General features: G+C 43.8%; 1 protein-coding gene across 1 annotated transcript; it reads right to left on the bottom strand.

Annotated features, from left to right (window-relative positions):
* Positions 1-1,499: 1,499 nt before the first annotated feature.
* Positions 1,500-24,875, bottom strand: SLC26A6 (solute carrier family 26 member 6). The gene is made up of 21 exons (XM_063121611.1): positions 24,745-24,875; positions 23,262-23,401; positions 22,005-22,115; positions 21,081-21,253; positions 20,133-20,297; positions 19,060-19,212; positions 17,965-18,047; positions 17,544-17,691; positions 14,669-14,782; positions 13,608-13,685; positions 13,046-13,141; positions 11,241-11,347; positions 10,695-10,764; positions 10,068-10,160; positions 8,794-8,886; positions 7,557-7,643; positions 7,374-7,460; positions 6,546-6,749; positions 5,620-5,674; positions 4,561-4,697; positions 1,500-3,338 (listed from the first exon to the last, which is right to left on the bottom strand). The coding sequence occupies exons 1-21, from the start codon at positions 24,873-24,875 to the stop codon at positions 3,315-3,317; spliced, it is 2,349 nt and encodes a 782-aa protein (XP_062977681.1). The 3' UTR covers positions 1,500-3,314.
* Between the last annotated feature and the right edge of the window lie 2,894 nt (positions 24,876-27,769).

The raw sequence follows: 27,769 nt of genomic DNA, 5'->3' as shown, positions 1-27,769 counted from the left end.
CTGTTCATAAGCCTTGCTATAATGGATGGAATTTTAATGAAAAGGCTGGCACCAACTGATTTGAAGCCGGATATAAAAGAATGTCACTTATTGAGACACAGAAATATACAACACTCCTGATAAATGTGTATTTACTAGAACATTCATTTATAGTTAGGCACAGCTTAGATCATGCTTTAAGTTATTTCTTTTTTTAATTGAGATTGTCTACTTTAGCGTTAAAGCCTTTACACTAAAGTAGACAATCTCAATTTTTTAAAAAACCTAAGAAAAGGGGGATTATCCAGTGAAGGGGATGAGAATCAGTCATACAATAAAATAAAATAAAATACAACAGTCAAGTGAAAAGCTGTGCTGTTGATCAAGTGGTTCGTTGATGTCCCTGAAAACTGGGTTCTGTCTTGTGCCAACTTGGATTGTTGCATGCAGTCAAGCTGGAAGTAGTGATTATGAATGAATCTACTGAGTTCAGCAAGACTCCATCATACTGAGCTTTTCTACAAAGGCAGTTAAATGCTGTATCTACTTTCCATTTCATTGCAGAATTGAGATCTGAGCTCTACACAAAGAGCTTTTCCTTTAGTGGTACATAACCTCTAGGTGGTGCTGTACTATAGTGGAATAGCACAAATACACAAGTAGGAAAATACCTTTTCTTTCGCCATCAGAAATTGTACCCCATTTTACCTGCCCTAACCCCTCCTCCGGTGAAATTGCTCTTAAAAACAAGTGAAACTGAGGGATCATGACATCATCCAAAGAAACTAAACAACCATGAGTAAGAAATCATGCACAATAAATGCTTGGTGTAGAAAAGTGCAGAATGTGGTGGTAGAAGGCTGGTCTGTACCACTTTAAGCTGCAAGTGGAGAATTGTCATATTTTCCAAAACTCTCCCCGGTGTACTATTTTTCTGTTTACAGGGGGCTTTTTACATTCGGGAACATTAAAAATGTTTACCCCACCACCGATGTCCGACATGATAGATATACCCTCAAATTTTACTGCATTGATCTAACTGTTAAACTCTAACACAATGTGCAGATTGGCTCCAAGTCAAATGTAGTCATGTTGCTCCTATTTGTACTTCACGCCATGGAGACTAATGTGTAATTAGGTTGCTATTGTGATCTGCAACAGTGTGATGATTTAATTGCATTATTCATTTTGAAATGTTTATATCTGAAGTCTAAAAGTAATCTCATTAGCTACTTTGAAGACCACTGAAAACCAACTGCCTTTCCATTCTGCCCTATTATTTGGGGAGATTATTATTCCAGAAATAATTTAGTTAATGGAGAACAAATAAAATAGGCATTTGTTAACATAGCAAATAGTTTTATTTGTGCAAAATTAGAACTTCTACAATATTTGAAACATACATTCTTTAGCAATCAATAGTAATATACAACATATCCAATTTAAGAGGTTTTCTGTCTAAATAAAATATCTTCATATGTACAGCTGACACTGGCATTAAAATTCTGCATTCATTGATTACAGTGAATAGAGTTTAGGAGAGGTTTTTTTTAAAAAGCAGAATTACACCCATATGGGAAAACATGTCTCAAATACTTTATGTGCTTATATAAGTTGTTATAATCACATATTGCTAAATTTACGCTTCATGCAAAATGACCAAGGATTTTTGACATATAAGATTCTACCTACCTAAAACAAATTCCAAGCTATTCACTGTCCAAGTTAACATCCAGCGTTAGTGAATTCTGCAGTTTAACTATGTGCTGTTTGAAGAAGTACTTCCTTTTATCTTCATTAGATGACCCCAGGTCTCCACTCTCTCCACATCATGCATAACTTTATATCCCTCTATCTTGCTCCCCCATTGCCTTATTTTTGAGCTAAAAGCCCCAAATGTTGTAACTTTTCTTCATTGAGGGGTTGTGCCAGCCTCTTGATCATTTTGTGCACATTTTCTAGCTCTACAATATCTTTCTTGAGGTGTGACCAGTATTCCAAACATAGTCCCACCAGACCTTTCTATAAAGGCAGTATGATATTGGCAATATTAATTTTGATTCCTTTCCTGATTATCCCTATCATGGAATTTGCCTTTTTCACAGCAGTCACACACTGGGTCAATATTTTCATCAAGCTGCCCACCTACAACTTCAAGATGCTTTTCTTGGTCAATAACTGTCAGCTCAAACCCCATCAGCGTATAGATGAAGTTTGGTCCCCCCCCCCCAATGTGCATCACTTCACACTTTCTTACATTGAACTGCATTTGCCATTTTAATGCCCATTCTTCCAGTTTGGAGAGCTCCTTTAGGAGCTCTTTGCTGTCTCTTTTTGATTTAATCACCCGAAATAATTTGGTGTTGTCAGCAAACGTCTCCAGCTCACTGCTCACCTCTGACTCCAGACCATTTATGAATAAGTTTAAAAGCATCAGTTCCAGTACAGATTATTGTGGGACCCTACTGTTTACATCCCTCTATTGTGAGAACTGAACATTTATTCCTACTCTTAGCTTTCTGTTCTTTGACCTGTGTCAGACTATTGGTCCATGTGCTTAGTATTGCCCACTCTGGATGGTGATGGCTCTCCGGTGACTTACAGGTCTTTGTCTTTCTCATTGCTTGATACCTGATTGTTTTAACGGGCAATATGCTGAGTATTGAAACTTGGACCCTACTGCATGAAAAGTGTTTACTCTCCCATTGAGATAAGTGTCCTTCTGCAACATCCAGGTACAGATGTAGAGACATTCAAGGTGTGAACAAGTTGCTTTCTAAGACCCGGTTTTAGAATTCCTGTCCAAGAGGGAAGGACTGAATGGGCAGTAGATGTTCACACAAGGAATATGTTAGTGTACTCTCTTTCCACATCAACAGGGACTTTAAGACAGGCAGAGGATGCTGTAGATGACCATATGCTCCACTTAATCATGTCAGGATTGACTGTAAAGTCCTTATCAAAGGAGTGTAGTCAAAGCAACAAATGAGATGTCTGAAAGGAATTCTTCCTTGGTAGGAACTTTGGTACCTTGAAATGTGTTCACGGGAGGACCAGAAGATGCTTTGTCCCCAAACATTTGGAACAACAGATCCTTAACAATGATAGTTTCTCAGTTTCTCCCAGATCTAAAGTAGACTGTCAAGGAAAAGCAATCTCAGGCTCCCAGTTTCTCAAACACTTGGTATGAGTTCATTTCTTCTGTGGATTCGCTGTGGTGGAGAATCTCACATCATTCACTTTTACCAACATCAACAAAAGGCAATTCCATCAGTCATTTGGAAACGTATTTTATCCTCCTCTGTGAGAAATGAAGGAGCAGATGATTCCACTGGTTACAGCATAGTGCTGGGATTGATCTATGAAAATGGAGGACAAAAGATATTGTCACTGATTTCGCCTGAGAACATTTCCAATTAACCCTGCTCACCACCCATGTCTCTGAGAGAGTTGGGCATTGGTTCCCCTGGAGTCTATTTGCCAATAGCCTTCTACATGTCTCTCAGAGAAAATTCCAAGAAAACCCACCCAAAGTATAACTCCTCTACAAATGGGTTGGAAAAGGGCCTCCTCTTTCACAGAACACTCTTTATATGGATTTTATCCTCAATTGTTTGTTTAAAAATAATAAACCCACTAACGATGGCAACTTGCATGAGTGCTAAGGCAGTGGTATAGCAATCCTTCCAATATTTTTTTTCTACATATTACAGGATGTGAAGTACTGGGTTGCCTAAATAATGGAGTTAACAATGGGGTAGTGGAGGCTAATGGCTCCTATTTCAGTGGGGCAGCGAATCCAATCTGGGTTTCAGTCAGAACTCTAAAGGAGCTATCCTCCAAATGGGTTCAGCACCTTTGATACTTCCTATAGAGGTCTGGCTGGTTCTGACTAAAACTCAGAGTGGTCACTGCCCCACTGAAATAGGAGCCACCAGCCTCCACTAGCTTTTCTTGCCCAGCATCCTCCCTAATGGGAGAAAGTGCAGTGCAGGCAAAGCTGCCCTGGCTGGAGGAGCTCCAGTGGACACTTCTCCCAGGGATCAGTGTCAGGGAATGTTGCCCCTACCACTGACAGCAGGGACTGTGGCCCTATCCCTTGATGTAATTTGGCCCGTGGAGGGCTGGGTAGGGCTTCATCTGTCTCCCCATCCCAAACTTGTCCCCCACTCCTGGCCTAAGACAACCTCATGAGTTCATAGCAAAGCAGCGCTTGAAGTGGGGACTTCCTGCTCTGCACAAGCTGTATATTAGCTCTATCTCAGTGCAGTGGCTTAAGCAAAAGTACATTTAACGGGGAGGGTGCACAATGGTTTGGCACGGAGTGCGGTGAGTCTTCTTAGCACATGAGATAAGCTATGGCCCTGCAGTGTATAGAAGGCCAAACAGCACCCAATGTAGGGAAAACCACATGGAAGGAAGGTACATTAAGTACATGGTAGGAAGGTACATTGACCAAGGGTGGCCTTCAAACCCTGTGGTTTGAGGGCATTTCCCTGGTTTGGAAGTAGCATGGACCCGTCACACATATATGCCTGAGGCCTGTTTCCAATCAGTTAAGCAACAGTGCTGACTGCTTACTGTGTCTGTTTGTGGTAACCTCTCTCCCTGATTCCTGATGATATAGGTAACAGCATCATGCACCGATGCAAAAAGCTGATGCTTGGTGATGGTTTGGCTGAAGAAGTTGCCTCTTTCCATTTGTGAAATGACAGAACCTGTGAAGAGAAATACAAGGAACAGCAACGTGAGAGTGACTTTAAGTACTGGTACACCATGACCATTCTGAGTCACCTCTGCCACCCCATGCTAGCAGCTCCCTCATATTAGCAAGATCCAGGTCCAAAACTCCAAACAGCTTTAGCATGAACAAGTGTGCCTCTGCATTACCTTCTTTTGGGATTTATATTTATTTACATCCTGGCTTTATTTGGCTTCTGAGTGCTTCTAGCTGGGGCGGGGGTGTGGGAGCGCTCCTAGCATGACCAGTCAAATGGCACTGTGCATTTATTCCATCTTTTCCTTCGTAACAGGTTTTTTTTCCTGGTAAGGCTTTGCCAAAGTTTTTTTTCCTGGATCTTGCTAATACTAGCATACTAAGATGCTGAGCAAAAACCCCTGTACATTGGTAAGAATTTACTGGAGTCTGTTCTGATCTCTACACCCAATATTGAACCATGGGCATTTGTAGATCCCAATGGGAATAGTTTGGCCATCAGAAAGGGCCACACTAGGTATGACATGGGAGCCTTGTGATTTTTTTCAAGTAAGGACCCCCCCAAAAAACCCTCCCCCAAAAAAACCCAGAAGAAATGATGGGGAAATACAGGAGGGTTGCGAATGGAAGACAACTTTATCAGGACCTGCTCTAAAATTCTGAGGCATGGATGATTGCATGGTAAAAGCATCATCTGCAAGCAACATCTGAATCACCGACTTCTTGTGCCCTTGATAGTAAACTTAAAGCACTTCTGTGGCTTGATAAAATAATGTGACTATATGGGGTGGAATAGAAGAAACACAATGGGCAGGAAGAACTGGGCATCCATGATTTATAACTGAGGGATGAGGAGTCAGTGATACAAGGCACACTCTCTTTGAGGTTATGGTGGCTGACCATAATGTTCTGGGCCTCCTTACCATGGCAACCAGCTAGAAACACGTCCACTTCAATTTCCTGGAAGTCTTTAAATATCTGCCAAGGAAAACAAACATAAACAACTGAGTTGAGAAGCTTTGTAGAAATGTAGGGAATGCTCTTGTCTGTCCTGCTGAGGCAAGCCAGCAAAGGAAAGATATGAGGAAGTTATTTCACAAAACTCGTATTATTCTTATTGATCTCTCTGCCCCAACTAGAGTTTTAGCTGAGTAGCCATGGCCAGTGGGCAATGGACTACTATGGGTACAATTTCTGCTTAAGGAAAGCTGAGATAAACATCTTGCTCACATCCAACCATTTTGGTTTAATGGCATATTAAAATAACCTACGTTTCCACCACAGCTGTGATTGGCAGAGAATTTAACAGAAGCCAATAAGGAAGATTCAAGCAGACAAGTCAGCCATTACAATGCGATGGAGGCCCTTCTTGGGGAATGCCTCGAGGCAAAATAAAACAGCCCAGACATTTTTGGCTTGGGGAGGAAGGGAACAGCCTGAACAGTCGTTTCACCCCCACCTAAAGATATTTGTGATCTTTGGGGGTTGGGAGAATGTCTTAAATTTTTTATTATATTCTCATTATGTATTTAAATAATATATTTTTATGTCTCTTATATTTTTAAAGGGAGGGCCTTACTTTGATAGCAGAAATTTTCAGACTGACTTTCTTTTAAGGGCTAACAAAAGCTTCATCACTGCATCAAGCAGTGATAGAACTACAATAACCAGCTGCTGTGGCCTAGCTTTGTTCCCAGGGCACCCTTGGATAAAAATACTAATAAAAAAGATGGCCGCCTTCATCTGGGCATCTGAAAGCTTTCTCTTTCCAGAGCTTTGCTTTGTGTGATAGATTTGCCCTTTGTATTTTACTCCATGTAAAACAAGTCTCTGTGTCATTGCTCCTTACATTTTTTAAGGTCTTTATACAGACAGTGTCCACAAAATTGACAGGAGTGAAGTCCAGTATGAGTGAGTGAAGCGAAGGCTTTTCCAGTCCCAGAGACTTCAAGCTGGGATTGAAATGAGATTGTGGCTGCTGGGTGTCCTTTTCGTGCTCCCAGACCTTCATGCTTCCATTAAGCTCAGCCATGTTTGCGTTATCCTCTGGTTCCTGTGAGAAAGAAAACACACAGCTGACTTCCTACATGTGACAGGTTACTGGTCATAGGGCTTTCCCAGGTTGTCTCTGTTCATATGGTCTCTTGGGACATATTCAGAAAGCTGGAAGTAGAGGCTTTTCTTCTGGAAATTGAGGCTTCCATTTTCCTTTCTCCTATTAACTGATAATATGTAAGGCTCTCACACCATAGCCTGGAGCTCAGAAAACTGCATTTCAAACCTGAGAGGAGCTATATACATGTCTGCTGAGGAGATGTGCATGTTGTCCCAGCAATGGGAGCATGCAACTCTCCTCAGCGAGGGAAGTTTCATACAACTGATTTCAGACAAGATGAAAGGTGGGAAGACAGGAATTCCAAGTCAGTTATCTATCCTGCTTCTTCCTTATTTTGTCATGGCTATGGCTAGTTTTATTGTAGCACCTTGGTGGGGTGTCACTTCATGTAACCCTAGTCAGAGATGGTCCAGTACATTTTGGTGCCTGTGGCAGAAAATCCAAATTGTGCTCTATGGTTAAAAATATAATTAAAAAAAGAATAGTTGAAGTTTTAGTCTGATATAGAATTGTGTGAACTGCTCTGGATTTTTTTTAAAAAATGTTCAGATTGATATATACCTGTGATTTTACCTCCATATCTATATCCGCAAATGCAATATTATTGTTTCCAGATTCCTGTGCGTTTTTGATCTCTGAAGTCATTTTCTGTTTCCAAAACAGAATAGTTGAAGTTTTAGTCTGATACAGAATTGTGTGAACTGCTCTGGATTTTTTTTAAAAAATGTTCAGATTGATATATACCTGTGATTTTACCTCCATATCTATATCCACAAATGCAATGTTATTGTTTCCAGAATCCTGTGCCTTTTTGATCTCAGAAGTCATTTTCTGTTTCCAAAACAAGAAAACAGTATATAAGTCACAGTGAGCCCACAACAACTGTTTTGCCTTAAGACATGTTAAGAACCTCAGAAAGGACTTTTGGAAAAAAGGTTGGCAGAGAAGAAATAACAGACATACTCTTTTGACTTGAACTTCTAAAGAAGGTTTCAGATCCTATGCTGTTGTGTTCAAGAGTTCCAACACACCTCCCCACTCCAGTTTGAGTCTATGGTTTCCCCCTCTGTTTCCTAAGCAAGTCTAGCTCTGCGCTCTTTCAAATTTGTGCATTGTTGTGCTATTTCAGCTCATGTATCTTTTCACCTGTATCGCTGCTATGCCAGCGAAATCTCCCACCCCGCCCCCTAAATTCTCCTTTCCTCTGCAGTTATTTTTTATATTTCTTTATATGTTTTTATTACTGGGCAAATACAATAGTATGGCAGCCTGAAACTGCTCAATTACTGCACCAAATTGGAGCTTCTAATGTCTTCGAAATTATTACACAGTTTTTCAGGTAGCAATGCTGTGTGTGTGTGTCTATGTCTTAATTGAACATCTCCATATTTGGAAGAGGATGAGTGGGGTGAGGGGTAGCTTTGATATTGTCATCTGTGGCTAATGAAAATGCTTACATCTGTGTAATTTTTAAAGATAAAGAGATGAAACTTGGCAGGGTGATAGTGCTTAAGGAGGGCTTAAGCCAGGCCATGTTTGTATCAGGTCTGTTCATTAAAAAAAATCCCCTCAAAACTATTCTCCTGGTACTCCACCAATGTGAAATTCCATCTGTGCGATAAATCGCTGGTGTAATGTAGCTCAAAATGTTTTGGTACACAATAGTAGCAGAGCTTTTCAGTTTTCCCCTGAATGAAATGTGGATGTAGAACATATATGGATATCCCTTCTGTTTGAAAAATGGCTGCCTTAGGCCTTCTATCGTGTTCTGCCGCCTTCCCCAACCTGGTGTCCTCCAGATGTTTTGGACTACATTTGCAAAATTGACCATACTGGCTGGGAGGGTTATCGGGAATTGTAGTCTAGCTCCCTTTCCTTCTTTTCTCTTTGTTGATTCATGGACTAACCTTACATAGGAAATGTCATGGAAAACACATTGGTTAGTAATTTAGAAGAGAGCACGCTAGACAGAAGGGTGCACCTTTATTTTCTTGGCTTCTTTCTTGTCTCTCCTTTCTTTCTTCTTTAAGGCTTTCTTCTTCTTTTCAATGAGGCGGGTCACATCAATGCCACACTACAAAAGAGACATATACTTATGCAACAGCAGCTCTTGGCTTTAGGGGGCTGTTGTGATGATCCCTGTTTGCTTGCTTCCCATATGCTCCTTGTGCACAATGTTAAATGATTCCATGAGCCATGGGCTGTGGACCTCTTTCTTCACCAACTTCTTGAACAGAAAAAGGCTAATACTGCTAACATTGTAAAAGAAATGTAGTTCAAAGAAATATGAACAGCATGGCCAAGTGCCCGGAGCACCAGATTTAAGACACGATTATGCCCTCCACATCTGTCAAGTATGCTGTAGGGTGGATTCCTGCACTGAGCAGGGGGTTGGACTCGATGGCCTTTTAGGCCCCTTCCAACTCTGCTATTCTATGATTCCACCTCCTGAAGCCAATGGGGCCAGCAGTTGACTTTTACTTTGATACTGGTGATGGGACAGCGTCATCCACCACACCTGGGAGTTAGCAGACTAGCTTAGGGGGAGGGGCAGAGCAGATTGACTGGAACACACAACTCTGTCCTCCCAACAGAGAGGAACAGCTAGGGGGCTGCTACCACTCCCTGCTTCACACAAAGTAGCATCTGCAATCTGAAGCGACCATTTCACTCTGCCTAATGATAGGACTGGCTGGGACTTGGGATATTTCAAGACACTCTATCAGTGGCAGGAAAGATTTAGATAGGAAAAATGGTGGAGGAAAGGGTTGAACCTGCCCCCTCCCCAGCACTGCTGCTCTGATCAAATTCAGAGTCCCTTCCCTCTGAACAGCATTTTTAAAGTAAACATAAAAATGTATAATGTGCAGTCCTTGATCCTGTTGGTTGCATCAGTCTTTTCCCTTTAAAATGCACAATAACCCAGTCTTTCCATACCAAGATGACTGGCGAGAATTCACTCTATTGTGGGGTTGTCAACTATTATTGCATGCATATCACATGAGTTGAAAGGGTGTTCAGAGAGGCAACCTGGAGGCGTCCAGATATTTTGGATTACAACTCTGATCTGCCCCAGACAGCAAGGCCAATGGTCAGGAATTCTGGGAGTTGTGGTCCAAAATATCTGTAAAGTACTGAGTTGCCTACCCACAATTTGATCCCTTCCAAGAGGAATACAGCCCAAAGCCATTCCATGGCTCATATGTTGGTAATGGAAACGGTGCCACGAGAAATATTCTTCTGAACATTCCTCACCTTATTCTTTAGGGCCTCTGCATACAGTTCAGCATTAGCAAAATAGAGTGTAGCTGAGGAGCGGAAAATCCTCACACCTGGGATCTCCTCGGCCTGAAACGAAACAAAACGAGGAGTTCACGTGGTGTGCAATAGTGAACAGAGTGCAGCTCACCTGGTGGCCATGGGCAAGTTACCATCTCTCAGCTTGACATTCTTAAAGTGGAGTTGTGAGCATGAAATGGGACAACCCCGTATTTGATGCCACGGGGTCCTTGAAGGGAAGGGGGGTGGGCCGGGAATACAAATTGGATAAATTTTTAAAAGTGGAGATGGTAAGAAGAGAAACTCTTGTAGAAGGCACTTTATGTGGCAAGAAAAATCGATCCCGAAACAGGACTTGATGGAACACATTGTCGTAGACCAGGGGTTGTTCCGAGTGAGAACTGAAGGAAAGCTTGAGAAGGATAAACTCTTTGACTCTTGGGGTTGTCTCATCCCAGCTATTGGTTCAGCATGTCCTAGTGGCTGTTTGCCCCTACAGAAGGCACAAGTACTTTGTTTTGTAAAGCACCTGTACCATTTTCTATATGGTTTCTCCCTCCCCCTCAGAGGCATCTCCCTCGGTCACTTTCATGATACACTTACATTGTGATACTCCTTCACGTCTTTGTAAATGCCTGTCAAAGACACTTCTCCCAAAATGGAATAATGGGGCCTTAGAGAAGATGGGGGAAAAGATGGGGTTAGCAAAGGCTCCAGGCAGCAAGTAATTTATGGCATCAGTTATTCGGAATGTTACGTTGAAGGAGAAGTTGGCAAATTCGTACAGTGAAATAATAATAATAATAATAATAATAATAATAATAATAATAATAATAATAATAATTTATTTATTTATATAGCACCATCAATGCACATGGTGCTGTACAGAGTAAAACAGTAAATAGCAAGGCCCTGTGGGGGCTTGTTTACTGAAGCAATCTATGATTGTTACAATGGTCCTAACTCCCACCTGATGGCTGTCTCTGACTCATCCCTGACTCTTATCATGGAGTGGCCCCATGATCTTCCCACGGTGTCCTGTTGGAAGCATCCTTTTGCCTCCTGTTTTCTGGCATAATCTTTCTCAGCAAAAGGCAAGTCTTGAGCGGGCTCCCTCTTTCTCCCCTCTCTAGTCAACGTAATACTCACATCTGGGTCCGGAAGATGACAGTGAGCAGTGCAAAGGCCACAGCAACCCCCAGTCCTAAGTCGAGGTTCAGCAAAATGGTAGCAGTAAAGGTCACAAGCCAGATGAGCTGGAGGCGGAGGTGGGGAGAGGAGAACAATAAGCAGGGTTGCCATCGAATCCCAGAAAAGCCCATAATACAGCAACATATTTAAGTGGGACTCACTGAACTACTACAGCAACTGTGCCTTGATCTAGAAAGGTCCTCTGTTGTGCCTGGCCATTGGGCCTGCTGATAGGCTTCTAGCTTAGAGAGTAGAGCATAGAACAGGCTTCCTCAGCCTGGTGGCCTCCAGATATTTTAGACTCCACCTCCCACCATCCCTGACCATAAGCCATGTTGGCTGGGGCTGATGGACACTATTGTCCCAAGTCTCTGGAGGGTACCAGGTTGGGGAAGGCTGGCTTAGAGGATGGCACTGGGGCTTGGACTCTGCCACTGATGGTGCCCTGTCTGCATCCACTGCTAACGCCGTAGAGTCATCCAGCAGGCAGGAAGCGCCTTTTTCATACCACGCAGATGCAGCAGCGTCACTGGATGCTCTTGCTATGCAGTATTATTTTTTCATTGTTTCCTCTTTACTAAAGCACACAAGATGGCCTATGCAGAAAAATTAGCACATTGCAAAAGAGTATAAAATGCAACCTAAAAACTAAAAATGGCGCTTAAACAATAGTTTAAGAAAGCAATTTAAAATGGGATGAACAGAATCCTCCAGGGTCTTGTGGTTCATGAGAAGTACAATTCACAAGTGGTGTAGTGGTAAATTCAGATTCTCATCCTCATTCTCATCCTTCGCATTGCCACCCCCCAGAAACAGTTCAAAAATTCAGTGTGCAGTGCTCGTCCACACCAACAAACCATTTCTAGTCATTTTCACCCACAAGTCTTCTGTAAAGCGAATGGGTCTTAATTGCCCATTCAAGGCCAAACCACCCCAAAATACTTCACATTACCATAGGAAACAGTATATTGTTGCTGGGGAAATTTATTCCCCCCTGCTAATGAAAAAAAATGCCAGCACTGCATCCCTGCATCTGCTACACGTCTACACTTCATGCATGATCTTGTACAATGACCCTGGCACACTATCCATGCATGGATTCATTGAGGAGTTTTGCATAGGTTGAGGCTCCTGCACTGTGCTGGGAAGTCTGTGGCAAGCCTAGAGGCTTCTAGGCTGTGGCTCCCCAGTTTTATACCCTCGGCATGTGCCAGGGACGGCAGACAAATCAGACACCACGATAACAATATCAGACACGAAGCACATGCCTGGAAAATACTTCAATAAAAAGAAATGATTCACCAAACAACTGCAGGGATTATATCTTTCAATGCTCCCTCTGTGTGTGTGTGTGTGTGTGTGAGAGAGAGAGAGAGAGAGAGAGTGTGTGTGTGAGAGAGAAATCTCCCCACATGTAGAAAACTATTTATTTATTTATTAAACTAGCATGCATGGGAGAAAGTTTCTAGCACAGGCTTTCCCCGAAGTCTTCTATGTGCATGGATTCTTGCCCAGCCACTTGGGAGCTACATTCAAACATGCAGTCCTGCAAAAGTTTTAGTTAGTGAATGATAGTTTGGATTTCACTGAAGTATTTCCCACATTTAATTAGGTATCTGGTTTGATGTTCTGCAGTCTAGGAAGAATGAAACGGTGTGCTTCTGTTGATCAGGTAGTTTAGGTGCATCCAAACAGGACCACAGCAGCCTAGCAATGAAATAGACTCCCTGCGGTTCGTGTGCTGGTCCTTTTTGCCACCTTACCAGGTCAATAACGTTGGTTCTCCAAAGTGCAGGTATATCTGAAAACTGTTTGAACATTCCCTTCAAGTTGACTATAACGATAGCAGCTAAGATGGCCTGAAAAAGAAAAGGCAAAGATAGAATATGAAAATTCAGAGAACAGACATGACTGAGTATCATAGCACACCTATCATGGAAAAGAACAGAAGAGCCTTCATTTAAACTTTAAATTTAAATTTAAATATGAAAGGAAGAACTTTTATCTAGTAGTGGTGAAGCCCTAAAAGACAGACGTGGCCATTGGTCCTGTAATTAAAGGACATTTTCTTCAAGGTTATATATGCCCAATGAGCTATTATTTTTCTGTCTTCCACAGGGTATATATAGATGGTGCTGGCATATATAAAGCCCCAGAAAATAATAATCCTGTCGACAAGTGAAAGAACATAAACAGAACAACCCTATGCATGTTTATTTGGAAGTAAGTCCCATTGAGTTTGATGGAGCTTACTCCTAAATCAGTATGTGTATGCACGTGTGTATGTGCAGGAAAAGTTGGGAAGCGGCAGGATTTTAAACATACTTTGGGTAGATCTTGGAAAAGCTCCCCAATCTTCAAGATGGTTGCTAGGATGAGGAGACAGGAGACCACCGAAGCCACCTGTAGAGGAGGAAATAAAGATAACTGAGTGCAGAGCTGATTTGGGGTGAGTGCGTGCAGGGGAAGAATCCTGAAATCCACAGCCTCCCAGTTCTGTGGTGACTGTGAGCTCCATCACACCAGGGGTTAGCACGCTCTCTACTGTCACTTCTCTGCCCGTGTTTTCATTCCTCAGTTAAGAGGAAGTACACAACAAGCACTTCAAAAGAGGAAGTACACAACAAGCACGAGGCCCACTAAGCCCTCTGTTCTAATGGCGCTGCTTCTCCTGCACACAGCAGGAGAGAGCAGCAATTCTGTGTTTAAAAATACATCGGACTTAATGAGGGGTTTTTTTGTTGCACGCGGGAGGCAGATGATGTCATGTGAGGGACCTGAGCAAACTCCGTGAGTGCCCAGTAATGAGCATGCAATAAAATACTAATCGGATGGAGCTTTGTGATGGCCATGAGATGCTGAGAACATTCAATTCATTTTGCTTGAAAAAAGATCCCTAATTTCTTCCCTTCCCTTTTGCTCTCAGGGTGATTGTGAGTTTTCCTGTGAGCGGAAAAGCAAACAGTCCTAATTGATGCAGGTGATTTCTGCCATGTGCTCTGTGAAAATAGAGATGGAAGAAAGGTTTGAGCTACACATTCGACATGAGAGTTTGGGGCAGACCACCAGAGCCCCTCTCAGCAGAAAAGGCAGACGGTCTCCAACCACAACACGGCCCATTTACCCCCATTGAAGTACACGGAATAATTAATACACATTTCCATGTAAAGAGCTCATCCCCCTTCATAGGACTATTAAGTCTCTTATCTGAAATTACCTAATGGCACCGCTGTCCAAATTACAATGGTCTCATTTATCGCGGCATGCACTTCGGTTAGCTCCAAAGGAGCGCTCTGCAGCACTCTTCTGATGCTCATCGGCTTGATTCGTAAGCTCTGATTTCTGCTCCAACCAGAAAAAGGCTACATGTCTAATCTGGGACTTACCTGACTCTGCCCTCCTGTACTCTCCTGCACTAGGGAGCGGGACATGGAGGCGCTGATGCTGTAACATTGGAAAAAACCACCCACGGAGTTACTGCACCCGATGGCGATCAGCTCCTGCAAAGAGATTTACCATTGAGAAGGGCTGAGAGTCTGCATGGGCGTAATATCTGTGTCCTGATTTGGACTATGAGAACCTGGCCTCAGTTGCTCATACACTAGTAACCTTGGGACTAGATTACTGCAATGCGCTCTGTGTCGGTCTGCCTTTAAAGACACTTTGGATACTTTGGTTAGTACAAAATGATGCATCTCCACGTGTGCTGACTGGGGTTGGGGCAGGTTCGCACATACAGTATGACATCCGTATCAAAATGACTACACTAGCTCTCTGTCCAGTTCCATGCCCAATTCAAAGAGTTGGTTTTAATTTATAAAGCCCTTAATGGCTTAGGCCCAAATTACCTGATGGAGTAATCTGGGTTAAGATCATTTGAGGATCATCTGATAAAGGTGTCCCCATATGTTAAGGGGAGGGAGGAAGGGAGCTACCAGGGGACAGGCTTTCGTGGGGGTGGTGCACCTTTCTCATAGAGGTTTATCTTCACTTTCATAAAGATATCAAGTGAAGGCCTTTTTGTTCTCCAATACCTTTTTCAAGTCAATTTTATTGATGCTTTTCCCCCTGCTTTTGTGGTTTTTTTTAAAAAATGTTGTTTACAATGATTTCTGAATTATATTCATTTCTGTTTAATTTGTTTTAAAGGTCTGGATGCTCCCAGGGATTAAGCATAATTGTGGAAGCTCCCGGAAACAAACAGCCACTTATCATATATAATAAGCACTCAAACGTCAAATTGCAAATCAAAATACACAATACAATGTAAATCCCAATGCAAAAAACAAAACAAAAAACACCACACAAGTACATCCTACCCATGAGCATCAACAAATCAATCTATATTTGATATCAGTCCAAAATAAATGACAGTTCAGGTGGGGAGGAAGAGATAAAGGTAGCAATGACATAAAATAACCCTTCAAGTTTAAGCCACAAAATGCCCAAGTCCAATAAGACCCAAAGTTCCAATCATTTGAAGGTACAATCACTTCATGGATTCAAGTTGTGTTGTGCTGACTCAGTGGATTGTTTGCCACAAATCTGTTTCAGCTTATTACCGTATTATTCACGCGTGTCTGATAACCACAAGTACAAGATGTGCCACTTATGCAGCAGCTCCTCAGTGTCCCATTATTAATAGTGTCCCATTATAACAGGGATGGCCAACCCATGGGCCGCATATGACCCTCTGCCACTCTCTATGTGGCCTGCTGCCCGGGGAGCCCCACCCACTTCCCCTTACAGTCGGTCTGATCAGAATTGCTCCAGCTCTGCTACAGCAATCCCAAGAGGGGTCGTTGGGTCAGGGGAAGAGCCTTTCGCCTCTCCCACTTCAGCAGTCCTGATGCAGTCAGAACTGCTGTTTCCCCACGCCTAAAGATGGAGGGGAAGCAGCAATCCTGATCAGAGTTGCTGCATGTATGTGATCCATTTGTGATCTTTTTCTAACCATAGAAAATTTAGTAAGGAGGGAAAGAGTGGAACAGCAGTGCAATTCTTCAGCAGGTGTGGACAGGAAAATGTGCAATTGAGGCAGGTTGGGGGGGGAGCAGTCACTGGGGAAGGTGTATGATATGTTGTGGATGCTCCTCCTTTCTCTATCACATCCTGTGCATTTATAGCCAAAGAGCCATGTTGGGCCATGTGAAGGCTTTCCCCTTCCACCAAGGCTTCTCTGTGCTTGCACAGCAGGCAGAAATCCCAATGAACACAACAGTGCTTACTTCTGAGTAAACATGTATAGGATTTGCTTATAAGGGTGCAATCCTACCATTGTCACTTAATCCATTTATTTTATTTAGGTTTTTTTAAAATAACATTTCACTATGCTGGAATATGGGAACTCTGAAATTCCACAAGAACTGCTTTAAAAAAAAAAAAAGGAAAAAATGGTGAGACAATCAAAGGAACTACTTCAAATGGTGAGAGAAGGTTTTTTTTTAGGATGTAATGGAATTCTGCAGTGACCTAGCTGCCTTGCGAAACTGACCAGAAATATTGACATTGACTAAGAGCGCAATCCCATGTGCATTTAGCTGGCTGGAGGGATGCTGGGAGTTGTAGGGCTTTTTCCATCTAAACATGGATGGGATTGCCCCCCACCCCACTAAAAAAGCAAGAAAATGATCAGAAAATGTCAGGATTTATAGCCCCACTGTAACCATGTTCACTCAGAAGTAAGGATGCAATCCTCTTGCCCTGTACTTTCTCCTTCTCTTCAAAATGTTGGGAGAAGAGATATGTGGTGTCACGGAAGGAGAGAGGAGGGGCTGCAGCTGAGTGGTGGAACACTTGCTGAATGGATGCTGAAGGTCCCAGCTTCAATCGCTGACTTCTCCAGGTAGGGTTACGAAAGAATCATGCCTGAAGCCCTGGAGAGCTGTTGTTTCCAGTCAGTGTTGACAGTATTGGACTAGATGGACCCAGGGTATGACTCAGCATAAGGCAGCTTCCTATGTTTCTAAGAGGATCACACCGGCCACAGCTATGTCCCATCCGCTGTGTGGACAAAACACAGGGAGATGCGCACCCTGCAAAGTGTGGACAGTCGATGGGAATTGTGCTGTTAGCTTACATCTGAAGAGCAATAATGGGCAGCCCTGGGAGCCCTCTGCCTGGAAGCACCCTTGTAGGGTGGGACAGTGAAACAGACAATAAAAAGCAGAAAGACAGCAATGGAGAAGACAGGGTAAAAGGAAGAGGGGAAGAAAAAGACCAGAAGTCAGAGAGCAGCAGCGTGGGTAGGAAGGCCCTTACCTGGTTGCTGTCCACCTTGTAGCCATGCTTGAGGGCAAAGATCTTGCCAAGCGAGATGGTAAGGACATAGCTGACAATAGCAATGGCAAAAGAACTTCCTGCCACCTTCCCAAAATAGCATACTTTGGGAATGTCAGGAGGTCTCATCCTGCAAGAAGGAAACAGAGCTGCATTAAGGGCATTCTGGTCTAACGGCAACTCAGGGGGAAGGGAAGAGAGGAAACAGCTAATTTCCCCAAGCAGTTCTTCGGCCCTGGGGAAAGCGGCGAAGTGGGGAGACTTTGTGGCAGCAGGAAAGGGAGCACCATTTGATCCCCTTGGACAAAGCATGGAAGAGGTGCCCACCAGGCTTGAAACGAATTGGTTTGGCAAATTGCATCTCTCTCGGGCTGATGGGAAGAAGCAAGAGGCATTCACTCACCCATTGGGGATGTCCCCCACAATGCTAATCCCAAAAGCTTTGTTCAGGCCGACAGCATAGGAAATCCCCGTCGAGACAATAATCTGAAAAGAGGTGGCAGCGTGAGACAAGGCAGCCCTCTTGTGTTACAAAGCAACCACCTTTACCTTTCAAAGCCACTGGGGAAGGGCAGAAATGAAGGAAATTAGCTGGTCAGAAGGGTTAAGAATGGGACTGCAGGCCTGGTCTCTCATGCAGTGGGAACGGCACACTAAGCCTCACTGATTCATCTCAGAGGGGGGGACCAGAACTCAGCTTTTGTAATCTAGCGTGGGAAACAGCATTGAACCCACATGGATCAGGGGTCTGGGTATCAAGTTTAAAAAATTGCAAGGCCGTGAGGCCTTGCAAGTTGTAAGTAAGTTTAATTAGAACTAATTTAAATTGACTTATAACTTGCAAGGCCTCCTGGCCTTGCAAAGCTCTTATTCTTAATACTAGGCTTGGTACTGTAAAAGGGGACGGAGCTGTAAAAGGGGGCCTTTCCATGGACCGTTTTCTTTCTAACTAATCCTGATTTTAAAAAAAAATGCCATTGAGAATCTTGAAGGGAAATGCTACAGGTCTGGCTTGATTGCATTTATTATTTCTTTATTTCATTTCTATACCATCTAATACTGAAGATCTCTGCCTACAAAAACACAAGGTACAACATAAAAAATGGAAGCTTAAAACTGCAGTTTAAAAGTACAACCAGAATACAATCTAGCAGCAATGCAGAGATTTAAAATACAGATTTAAAACAGCAGAGCTAAGACTAGGATGCTAAGATATTGGGGAAACAAAAAGACAGAGCCTTTTTGATTGTGGCACCCAAAATCTAGAGCATCTTCCCCCAAGAGGTACAACTGGCCCCTTTGTTCACTTTTAGATAAGCAGCAGAAACAGTGTTGTTTTACTGGGCTTTTTCATTATACTATTGTACTGTTATTAATCATGACTCCTTGAGTTGCTGCTGCTGCTGCCCTTTTTATTGTTCTTGTTTCTTTGTAAGTCCTCTTGATAATTTTATAGGAAGGTAGAATAGCAATCCTGGAGGTACATAAAATAAATTACCGTGAGAAGTTCAATGGGGATCGGTATTGGAAGCCTCTTGCCAAGTTTTTCATTGAGCATCTTCACAAGAAAGATGGCAATTATAGAAATCAAGGCAGTGACCAAAGTGCCCACATTGGTTCCCGGCAATTTTGAGCAAATTTCCACAAAGGTCTGTAGAGAAAGAAAAAAAAAGGCAAAATAATAATTGTGAGACACAGAAGGTTGAGAAACCAGTGGAGGCTGGTGGCTCTGATGCCAGTGGGGTGGTGAATCCGCTCCACATTTCAGCCAGAACCAGTCAGAATTCTAAGAGAGCTATCCAAGGTTGGATAGCTCCTTTAGCATTCTGACCGGTTCTGACTGAAACCTGGAGCAGATTCACTGCCCCACTGGCACTAGAGCCACCAGCTTCCACTGCGAGGAACACAATATCATCCACCCCAGGAGGGTGCTATTTGGGTATGAGTCTCCAAGACTCTGCTGACAATACACCCCTCTCCATCTGATCTGAACATATCTCCAGCCAGGGAGAAACAAAATTGGCTAGCGAGTTTGTAAATTCTCTGACACCATCAACACAAGCTCTCGATGCGTGTGTGTATCTCCTAGAGAGATCCAGGGCTGGTCTGCATATGCATGAACATAGTAATTGATGCAGCTGAAACCTGGCCTAACCCATACAGCAGAATGAGAAAGGAGTGAGCTAGTACACTGGACTGCCAGTTCAGGTTGTAGATAAGGGATAAGGTTTATAAATGCTCCTCTGAGAAAAACAGCAACAACACCCTGCAAGTAGAAAATTAATCCAACAGGGAGAAAAGTAAAGCCTTTTTATTGGTGGCCTAGTTTTCTGCTTGCAAGGGGGAGGGGTGTAAACTCTCCCTCTCCACCCCCTGCAGTCCTCCAGCTCCTCCCCCCATAAAGGTACTTTTTACATTTTTTTTTAAAATGTGCACAGTAATTATATTTATGCAATTCAGCTCACATCTAGTTTGGTCCCAAGATAACCAGAAGGGATAAAAAAACCCTAAAAACTCACAAGCCAATGCCTCTAATTCCCACCACCCTACCCCATGTCCAAGTGTACTTACATAGATCAATGACAAAGGTCCTGAACGCTCCTCCAGATGCATCCCAAAGACGTACTTCAGCTGGGAGACCAGCACCTGGATGGAAGCGGCTGTGATGTAGCCCCTCACCAAGGGCTCAGAAAGGTAGGTGGCCACAAAGCCAAACTGCAGCAGGCCCAAGGCAATCTAAAAAAAAAGAAGTCCAGTAGGGAGGACAAAATCATGAGACCAAAGCTGTTCTCCAAGACTTCCAAGCTGCACAGAAAAAAATATCGGGGACTTATCCTGACTTTTTTGGTAGGAAAAAAAGCGGGGAGCAGCTCTGGTACCCAGATGACTGCCGGAAACCCCATGCTCCCTCCTTGGCATCAGGATTACCCAACGCCACCCTGGGGAAGTAAAACCATGGGGTTTTGGGGGTGGGGTGGCGCCAACTCGGCTCTGAACACAGCCCCCTGGACATGATGAAACTGGTCTGAATCTGGATAAGGCTGTTGATTCTTTTCTAGCATTACCAATAGGTACCCATACGATCTTTAGGAAGGGATTTGGGGAGTGCATCCTTGTGGGGAAATGATGCTAGAATTGCCCATCCTTGTGAACTTTCCCAGGAGCAAGGCTTGTTCTTCACCAGCAAGATGCATCCATCCATTGACCCATCCAGTCTGCAACTCAGCTCAGTCCCATGCATTTCAGGACATAACTGGACTGCAGAATGTCTTCTGCAGCCCAGTGCTGGTCAAGGGTAGGGCCATCATCCTAGAAAAGCTCCCATGAATCATTGAACTTGACATCAGAATGGGCACACAGACCTGCCATGGTGGCCCCCATATTCTGAAGGAAATGGATGGTGCAACCCTTTCAATCGTGAAACCAGAGAGTGAATCCAGTGGTCCCTGTCACCATGCATTGAGTGCCTCTCTTACTTATCCCAAAGTGCTGCAGCATCCTGATATGGGCCGCACTCACCTGAAAGATGCCCACCAAGAAGGTGAGCGTAGCCACCAGTTCTATCCTGGCAGCATCCCTCAGGGGCTCGTTGATCGTGTCATTTGTACCATTGATCACTTCCAAATACTTCTCACTTGGTTCCAGTGCCACTGTCACACTCCCAATCATCACAGAGATGACCGCAAATGGCCCTGTAGGAAGGAAATAGAGGCTTCTTAGGCAAGACAGCAACACTCAAGGGTCAAGGTTCTGTCCATCCTTGAATCTCTAAGAGAATTGGGGGAGGGGTTGGTGGGGGGAGAGTTGGTTGGTCATAGGGTGCTGTTGGCTTTGCTTATCCATTCAGATCAGGATGGCAGGCATGGGTTGGAAGGGTTGCGTTGGATGACAAAGTATCACACTCTTCGCCATGCTTAGGGAGAGAGGGAAAAGTCCCCAGCCCTCTGTCCTTAAAGGCACTTTGAAAAAGAGGCCTCCTTATATCACACTAGTCACCTGATTTGAGAGAACAAATACTCATTGTGAAACCTGTGAAAAGGTACTTAATCCACCAAATGAATAAGAGAAGGTTATCTCTAGTGCCATGTGCTGAAGCCAGCGGAGGGCAAACTTTTTTCTGTCAAGGGTTATTTTCCTTTGCAGGTAATCAGTTGGCTGCCACATATCGGCAGTGGACAGGGCTAAGCCCAAAGTGGGTGCGTGACCCCTTCTCTTTTTTCTACCACCCTCTTTCCCTCCCACTCTTCCTTCGTGCCCAGCAGACTGCCAGGGAAGGGACAAATCACTCTTGTCAGAAGTCTGAACGGATCACAGGCAGAGGGCTGCATGAAATTAGGCCAAGAGCCGCATGGGGCCTGAGGGCCGCAGGTTGCTCACCCCTGCGCTAAGTAGTGCAAGAGTGGGTGATCCCACGGGGCCCTTGTTCAAGCATCTCCTGCTCACCAACAGAGATGTGTCTGGATGTCCCAAAGATGAAATACGCCAAGACGGGATAGAAGGCTGTGTATAAGCCGGTGACAGGCGGCAGGCCTGCCAGAAGCGCATAAGCCAAACCTAGACAAAACAAAGGTGGACATTAAGACTTGGCCATTGCTTGGTCCATTTGCCTAGAATACATCCTCCCTGTGGAGCCTGGTGGCTTTTAATTCAGTGGTGCAGTAAATCCTCTCAGGGTTTCAGTCAGAACACCATAGGAGCTATTCAAAGTGCTGACCCATATTCCCAAAATGGGTTCAGCACCTTGGAGAGCTCCTTTAGAGTTCTGGCTAGTTCCGACTGAAGCCCAGAACAGATTCACTACCTCACTGAACTAGGAGCCACCAACCTCCAATGCATACTCCATTCCACCTCCTCTCTGGTTAGTTTGATCCACCACCCAAGCCCATACAGGCAGCTTAAATGGCCTCTTGCCTTTCCCCACAAGCTTGCTAGCATTTCTCAGATGCTCCACACTGGGCACCAGGCACTTACTGCCCTAGCATTCCCTTCTCCCTTTCATTTCCGGCCAGTATTTTAGCCACGGTTTTGTCCTTGCCACACCCCAAGTGCTGGGAGGCGCACATTCAAGCGTGCTTTAAATCAAACCAGAGTCTTTGTTGGGTTTCTATGCCCATTTTGACTTTGGCATCCCATAGCTTCAGCAAGCAGGGCCTGGGGCTGCCCTCTCCTCCCAGAGGCCATTGCAACCCACTGCCCTGTGAGCAGGAGAGGAAGAAGAAGTCAATGGTCACCATCAAATAGTATATTCTTGCTAGTTTAATTATATGTATCCTCCTCCCTCCTTGTTCCCTGTTCTTTCTGGGTCATGTTTTGAATTGAAAACAGGGCAGGGACTGTTGTGGTACTTATCTTGCTACTCTTTGTGAACCTTTTTGGCTAAAGTGTGAGGTATTAATGCAACAGGTAAGGAAGGAAGGAAATAGCTCTCCTAATTTCCCCGCACAGCAAATGTTTGGGAAAGTTCACCCCAATGGGCCAGAAAGATGTTTTTGGCCTCTTGAGAAGTAGATGCTAGTGGCCCCTCCTGCCAGGTACACTGATAAACAATACAGAGGACTACACTCAGGATGGCCATGAAGACTGGAGCAGCCTCTCACTCTCCAATCCCAGGAGGAGAAAGGAACAGGCTCACAGAGTCATCAATGCCCTCAGAGGATACTAGAAACCTTAGGGTTGATGACAGGATCTCTGATAGCTTACCCTGTGGGAGGTTCATGATTCCCACACTGAATCCTGAGATGATGTCCCCAAGTAGCCATTCCTTGACTGGGTACCGTGGTAGCCAGCTCAGGATGGGGATGAACCGGAACAGCAAGGCCTTTGCAGCTGAACCTGAGCATCTGGAAAAGAGGTACAGAAAGGCACATTGAAGAGGGGAGCAGGGTCTTCATGTTGTATTGGGGACTGGGGAAGCAATGGGAGAACTGGGAGCTGCTTTGATCACCTCAGAAACAGTTTCCCAGCAACAATATATTGTTGTGAGCTATCCCTGTTGTCATGCAAGGTATTTTGGAATGGCTTGGTCTGGGATGGACAGTCAAGACCCATTCGCTTTGCAGAAGACCTGCTCCTGGTTTGTTGCGATGGATCAACACCGCAACCTGCATTTTCGGACTGTCCTTGGGGTGGGGGTGGGGGCTATAGGGACTGTCACGATGAGTGCCTGCACTTCAAATTTTACCGCTATGACACTAGATATGGGTGTTTCTTTCATTATGGATGCCGCTGCAAGCTTCCTCAAGGTGGGCCATAGGATGGCATGCAAAACCACTGCCTCTGCTGGTGTGAAACAAGTCAGGCAACCCATTCAACATATACAGGGAGCAGTTGCCACTATGGGAGTCAGAGAAATCTGCAACGGATTCAAATGAGTTCAGTTTCCTATGAATCCCATATGTGGATTCCACAGTGGACCAGCTTTTTCCAAGTCATGTGGATTCTGTGGACTTGCAAACCGTTTTTTCATCGTTGGGGAGAAATCACACTCATGCATTAGCATGCATGAGTGTTAATGCCAATTAGTGCAAGTAGAATGAAATTTTCATAGCAAATGTCAGATACTGTCAATGAGTGGATAATAGAGCAAAAGATGCCTGACAATCTTTGAAACACAGGCAGAATGGATGTAACAAAATCTGTATATCTCTAATTGCCACACCCACACACCCTTTAGAAAACAAGCAAGATAAGTAGAAGCCAATGTAAGTATTTTTTATTATTATTATTATTATTATTATTATTATTATTATTTATTTATTTATATAGCACCATCAATGTACATGGTGCTGTACAGAGTAAAACAGTAAATAGCAAGACTCTGCCGCATAGGCTTACAATCTAATAAAATCATAGTAAAACAATAAGGAGGGGAAGAGAATGCAAACAGGCACAGGGTAAGGTAAGCAGGCACAGGGTAGGGTAAAACTAACAGTATAAAGTACTAGACCACTGGTCTATTGATCCACTAGGGACCCACAAATTATGACCAGATGTCCCGTAGTACAGGGAGGTGGAGTATTCTGTCATGTTCAGGCTTTGGGGGTATCAATTGACAGTCACAATTTCTCACAACATGCTCTTTTTTGGACGATCCTGTTTCTTCTTTCCAGAGCTTGTGAGCGCCACAGTGTCTATTCCAGCCTCCTCATATCAGCAACTTTAGTGAGCTGTAGAATCACCATACCTTATCTTCTGGATCTTGGTACAGATGGAGGGCGGCGGGGTCTGGCTTCTCAGGCCAATCTTCTCTAGCTCAGCCTCACTCAGCCCGTCATGCTCTGCCTTACGCTGACACGGCACGTTGTATTCCTTCATCTCCTTGGCACCACTGACACCTGATTTGTGTGTTGGCTTTGGGACTAGGAAGAAGGAAAGAAGGGTCTGAAGGCCATTAATGCGACCTGCAGTTCGGAGAGCTTTGAAATCTTGGATTCCCCCCTTGCATTGGATGCCATCTTGGAATCTGTTCCTTTGTGTGTGTGTGTGTGTGTGTGTGTGTGTGTGGGCTTGCATTGAGTTCCACCTCAGGACTTGCTCCCTTGGGTTCGCCATTGCATTGGGTTCTGCCTCACAACCTGCTCCCTGGTTTTGCTCCTGCTTTGGGTTCCACCTCAGAACTTGCTCCCTTCAATTCCCCATTGCATTGGGTTCCACGTTGGAACTGCTCCCTCGGGTTCCCACTGCATTGAGTTCCATCTCAGAGCCAACTCTCAGAGCCATTGGACATACTGGCTGAGACTGCTGGGAGTTGTTGTCCAAAACATCTGGAGGTCATTACATTAGGGGAAATGATGGAACAGAGCACTGAAAATCAATAAGGTCTAGAAATGTTCTTTTAAAAGCCCAAACAAAAGAGTAGCCTAACTCAGACTCCCCAACCAGTTGGCCTCCAGAGGGGATGGACTACAGTTCCTATCACTCCTACCAGCCCAACTGCCTGGGATGATGGGAGTTGTAGTTCAGTCCATCAGTTAGGGGATGCTTGCCTAACTCAAAGAACATATGTCGTAAAGAAACTCAGGGCTAGAAACACAGGAATATATGCTGGAGAAATATCACCTGAGGGGAGAGAGCGAGAGAACAGGAGCATTTGTTTTCGTTTTGTTTTTAAACTGGTGCCAGCAACAAAACCTTAGCACATTAAGCTACATTTGGGGGTACAAAGCTTTCTTAAGTGTGGAAGGTTAACCCCAGAGCTTTTTGGCAGCAGGTGTCCTGCTTTTAGTGCCAGGGCGGATTCCCAAATATGCGCTCCAATCATCGCAAGTCTCAGAATTGTTGCACCATGCATTGGTCTGGTGGCATATGGGCGGATTTTATGACCTAACAATGTTAAATTGATTATTTTAAGAAAACTTTGATAGCATATCTGACAAGTTTTTTATTGCAGGTATTGCTTTCAAAAGTGCTCTGACTCTGTAAACAAATGATTAGCGTAATATGACTTACTCGTGAGCCTAGCTCTGAGTTCCTTTGAGATAAAAAAACCAACAAAGCCAGCCCATGGTAGCCCAACCAACTTGGCAAGAAATTCCTTGCTGGGCTCAGTTCTAAAGCTCAGAGGGGTGTAAGAGGGGGTGTGAGGGGTGGGTAAATGTAACATCAGCTCCCATCCTGCATTGATTGGAAGGTTTTCTTTCCCTTCAAGAGGATGAGATTGAAGATAAGCCTTCTGGATGATTAGATGCCATCTGAGACAGATCTGGGCATGGCAGAAGAGACAAAGCAAATGGGTACCAGCTGTAATGCACCAAAGCTATACTCTGGACTCGACATTTCTCAAAGTCCCCTCGCAGGTGGAAGAAGTGCAGGCTATGTATAGAGAAGCATCAATAACAGCTCCCTGGTAGATCCTGTTTCACGGCTAAACTGCACATGATGTTAATTATATTTAAGGTGCAGCTTTAAAAAAGAAGAAAAAAAGCAAAGTTGTTGAGCGGGCATGAAGAGGGAATGGCACCCTTGACTTCCCAGCTGGGGTCTTGAGAAAATCTCTCTTCTGAAGCTGAAATTTGCTTTGTGGGGAAATCCCCCATTGACACCGACTGAGGAATTCTCCTTCCACTCCTCTCCATTTCTCATTTTTCCAATCTTAAATTCAGTTTGTCATGAACCTTGAGTTGTTGTGTTGTTTTTAGTGCATGAAAATATGTATTTTCCTTTGTGCATATTTCTCCTAATATATGCATTTTCGTACGCTTCTTTTCTTGCCTCGTATGCACGTTTTTTGGTAAGAAATGTTCCTGACTTAACGCATTTTGTAACATTATTTTCACTAACATATGCACATTTTTGTGTGCAGTTCCCTGTGCACATTTTTGTAAGCACCTTCTTTTCTTATTTGAGAACTGCAATGCAAAATTAAGGGCACTGCAAATTTCGAAGGATATTCATGTATCGGTTTGTAAGTGCAAAATCAGGAAAGGTCACACTAAAGTGCAACCCAAACTGATTTCTCCTCCATACACACAACACACGACAGTAAACCCAGGCTTGGCACTGAAAGCACACTCAGCAAGGAGTCGGCAAATGGTGTAATTTACTTCCACGGCAATGAAGTAAATTCCAAGAAGACAATGGAGGGTAAATCTCTCCTTTATGACATCAATGCCAACTGACATACCACTACTTATAGCCTGAATTTTGGTATCAGAGTGAAGTTTCTGCATCAGCATCAATAATCTTTTATCAGTTGAGGATTGGTTTAGTTTACTCCAGAGTCGGTCATGGTTAATTGAATCAAGCACTGCTGAGAAGTCAATAAATGCCACCAATAAACGCCTGCACTTCAGTTTTACATATTTATGGACCAAGTGAGAACAAACAAAACAATGATTGATTGTTGAGCGATTGCAATGAAAACCTGCCTGTTCTTCTGCAGTCAGCTCACTAGATTCGAGCCAATGATTTAATTTCTTTAATAGATAGCTGGAATAAATTTTAGATGAAGTATCCAGCAAACTAATAGGACAGTAGTTGGCTGATTGACTAGGGTCACGTTTTTTAAAAATATGGGGACCAGTAGACGGATATTCCATTGCAGGGGGAAATGGCCGCTGTTATTAATTTCTGTAAATAAAGCTACAAGGGTAGAGGCCCACCAATTGGGGGCTGCTTTGTAAACTTCCTCAATAATTCCACCTTCCCCAGGTGCCTCCCCTTTCTTTAAAGTGGCAATTAATTCAGATTTCACAAGGAGAGACAGGATC

This window comes from Elgaria multicarinata, chromosome 3 (genome assembly GCF_023053635.1).
Source record: "Elgaria multicarinata webbii isolate HBS135686 ecotype San Diego chromosome 3, rElgMul1.1.pri, whole genome shotgun sequence".
NCBI classification, from domain to species: domain Eukaryota; kingdom Metazoa; phylum Chordata; class Lepidosauria; order Squamata; family Anguidae; genus Elgaria; species Elgaria multicarinata.
Note: the sequence above shows the minus strand (reverse complement) of the source record. Positions and strands in the feature narration are given on the sequence as shown.

Coding starts and splice junctions, on each gene's coding strand:
- SLC26A6 (XM_063121611.1), bottom strand. CDS start 24,875: ATGAAGGAATACAACGTGCCGTGTCAGCGTAAGGCAGAGCATGACGGG. Junction 21,254..22,004: donor ATCCAGACACATCTCTGTTG/GTGAGCAGGAGA, acceptor TCCTTCCTACAG/GGCCATTTGCGGTCATCTCT. Junction 17,692..17,964: donor GTGGGGGACATCCCCAATGG/GTGAGTGAATGC, acceptor TCCTTCTTGCAG/GATGAGACCTCCTGACATTC.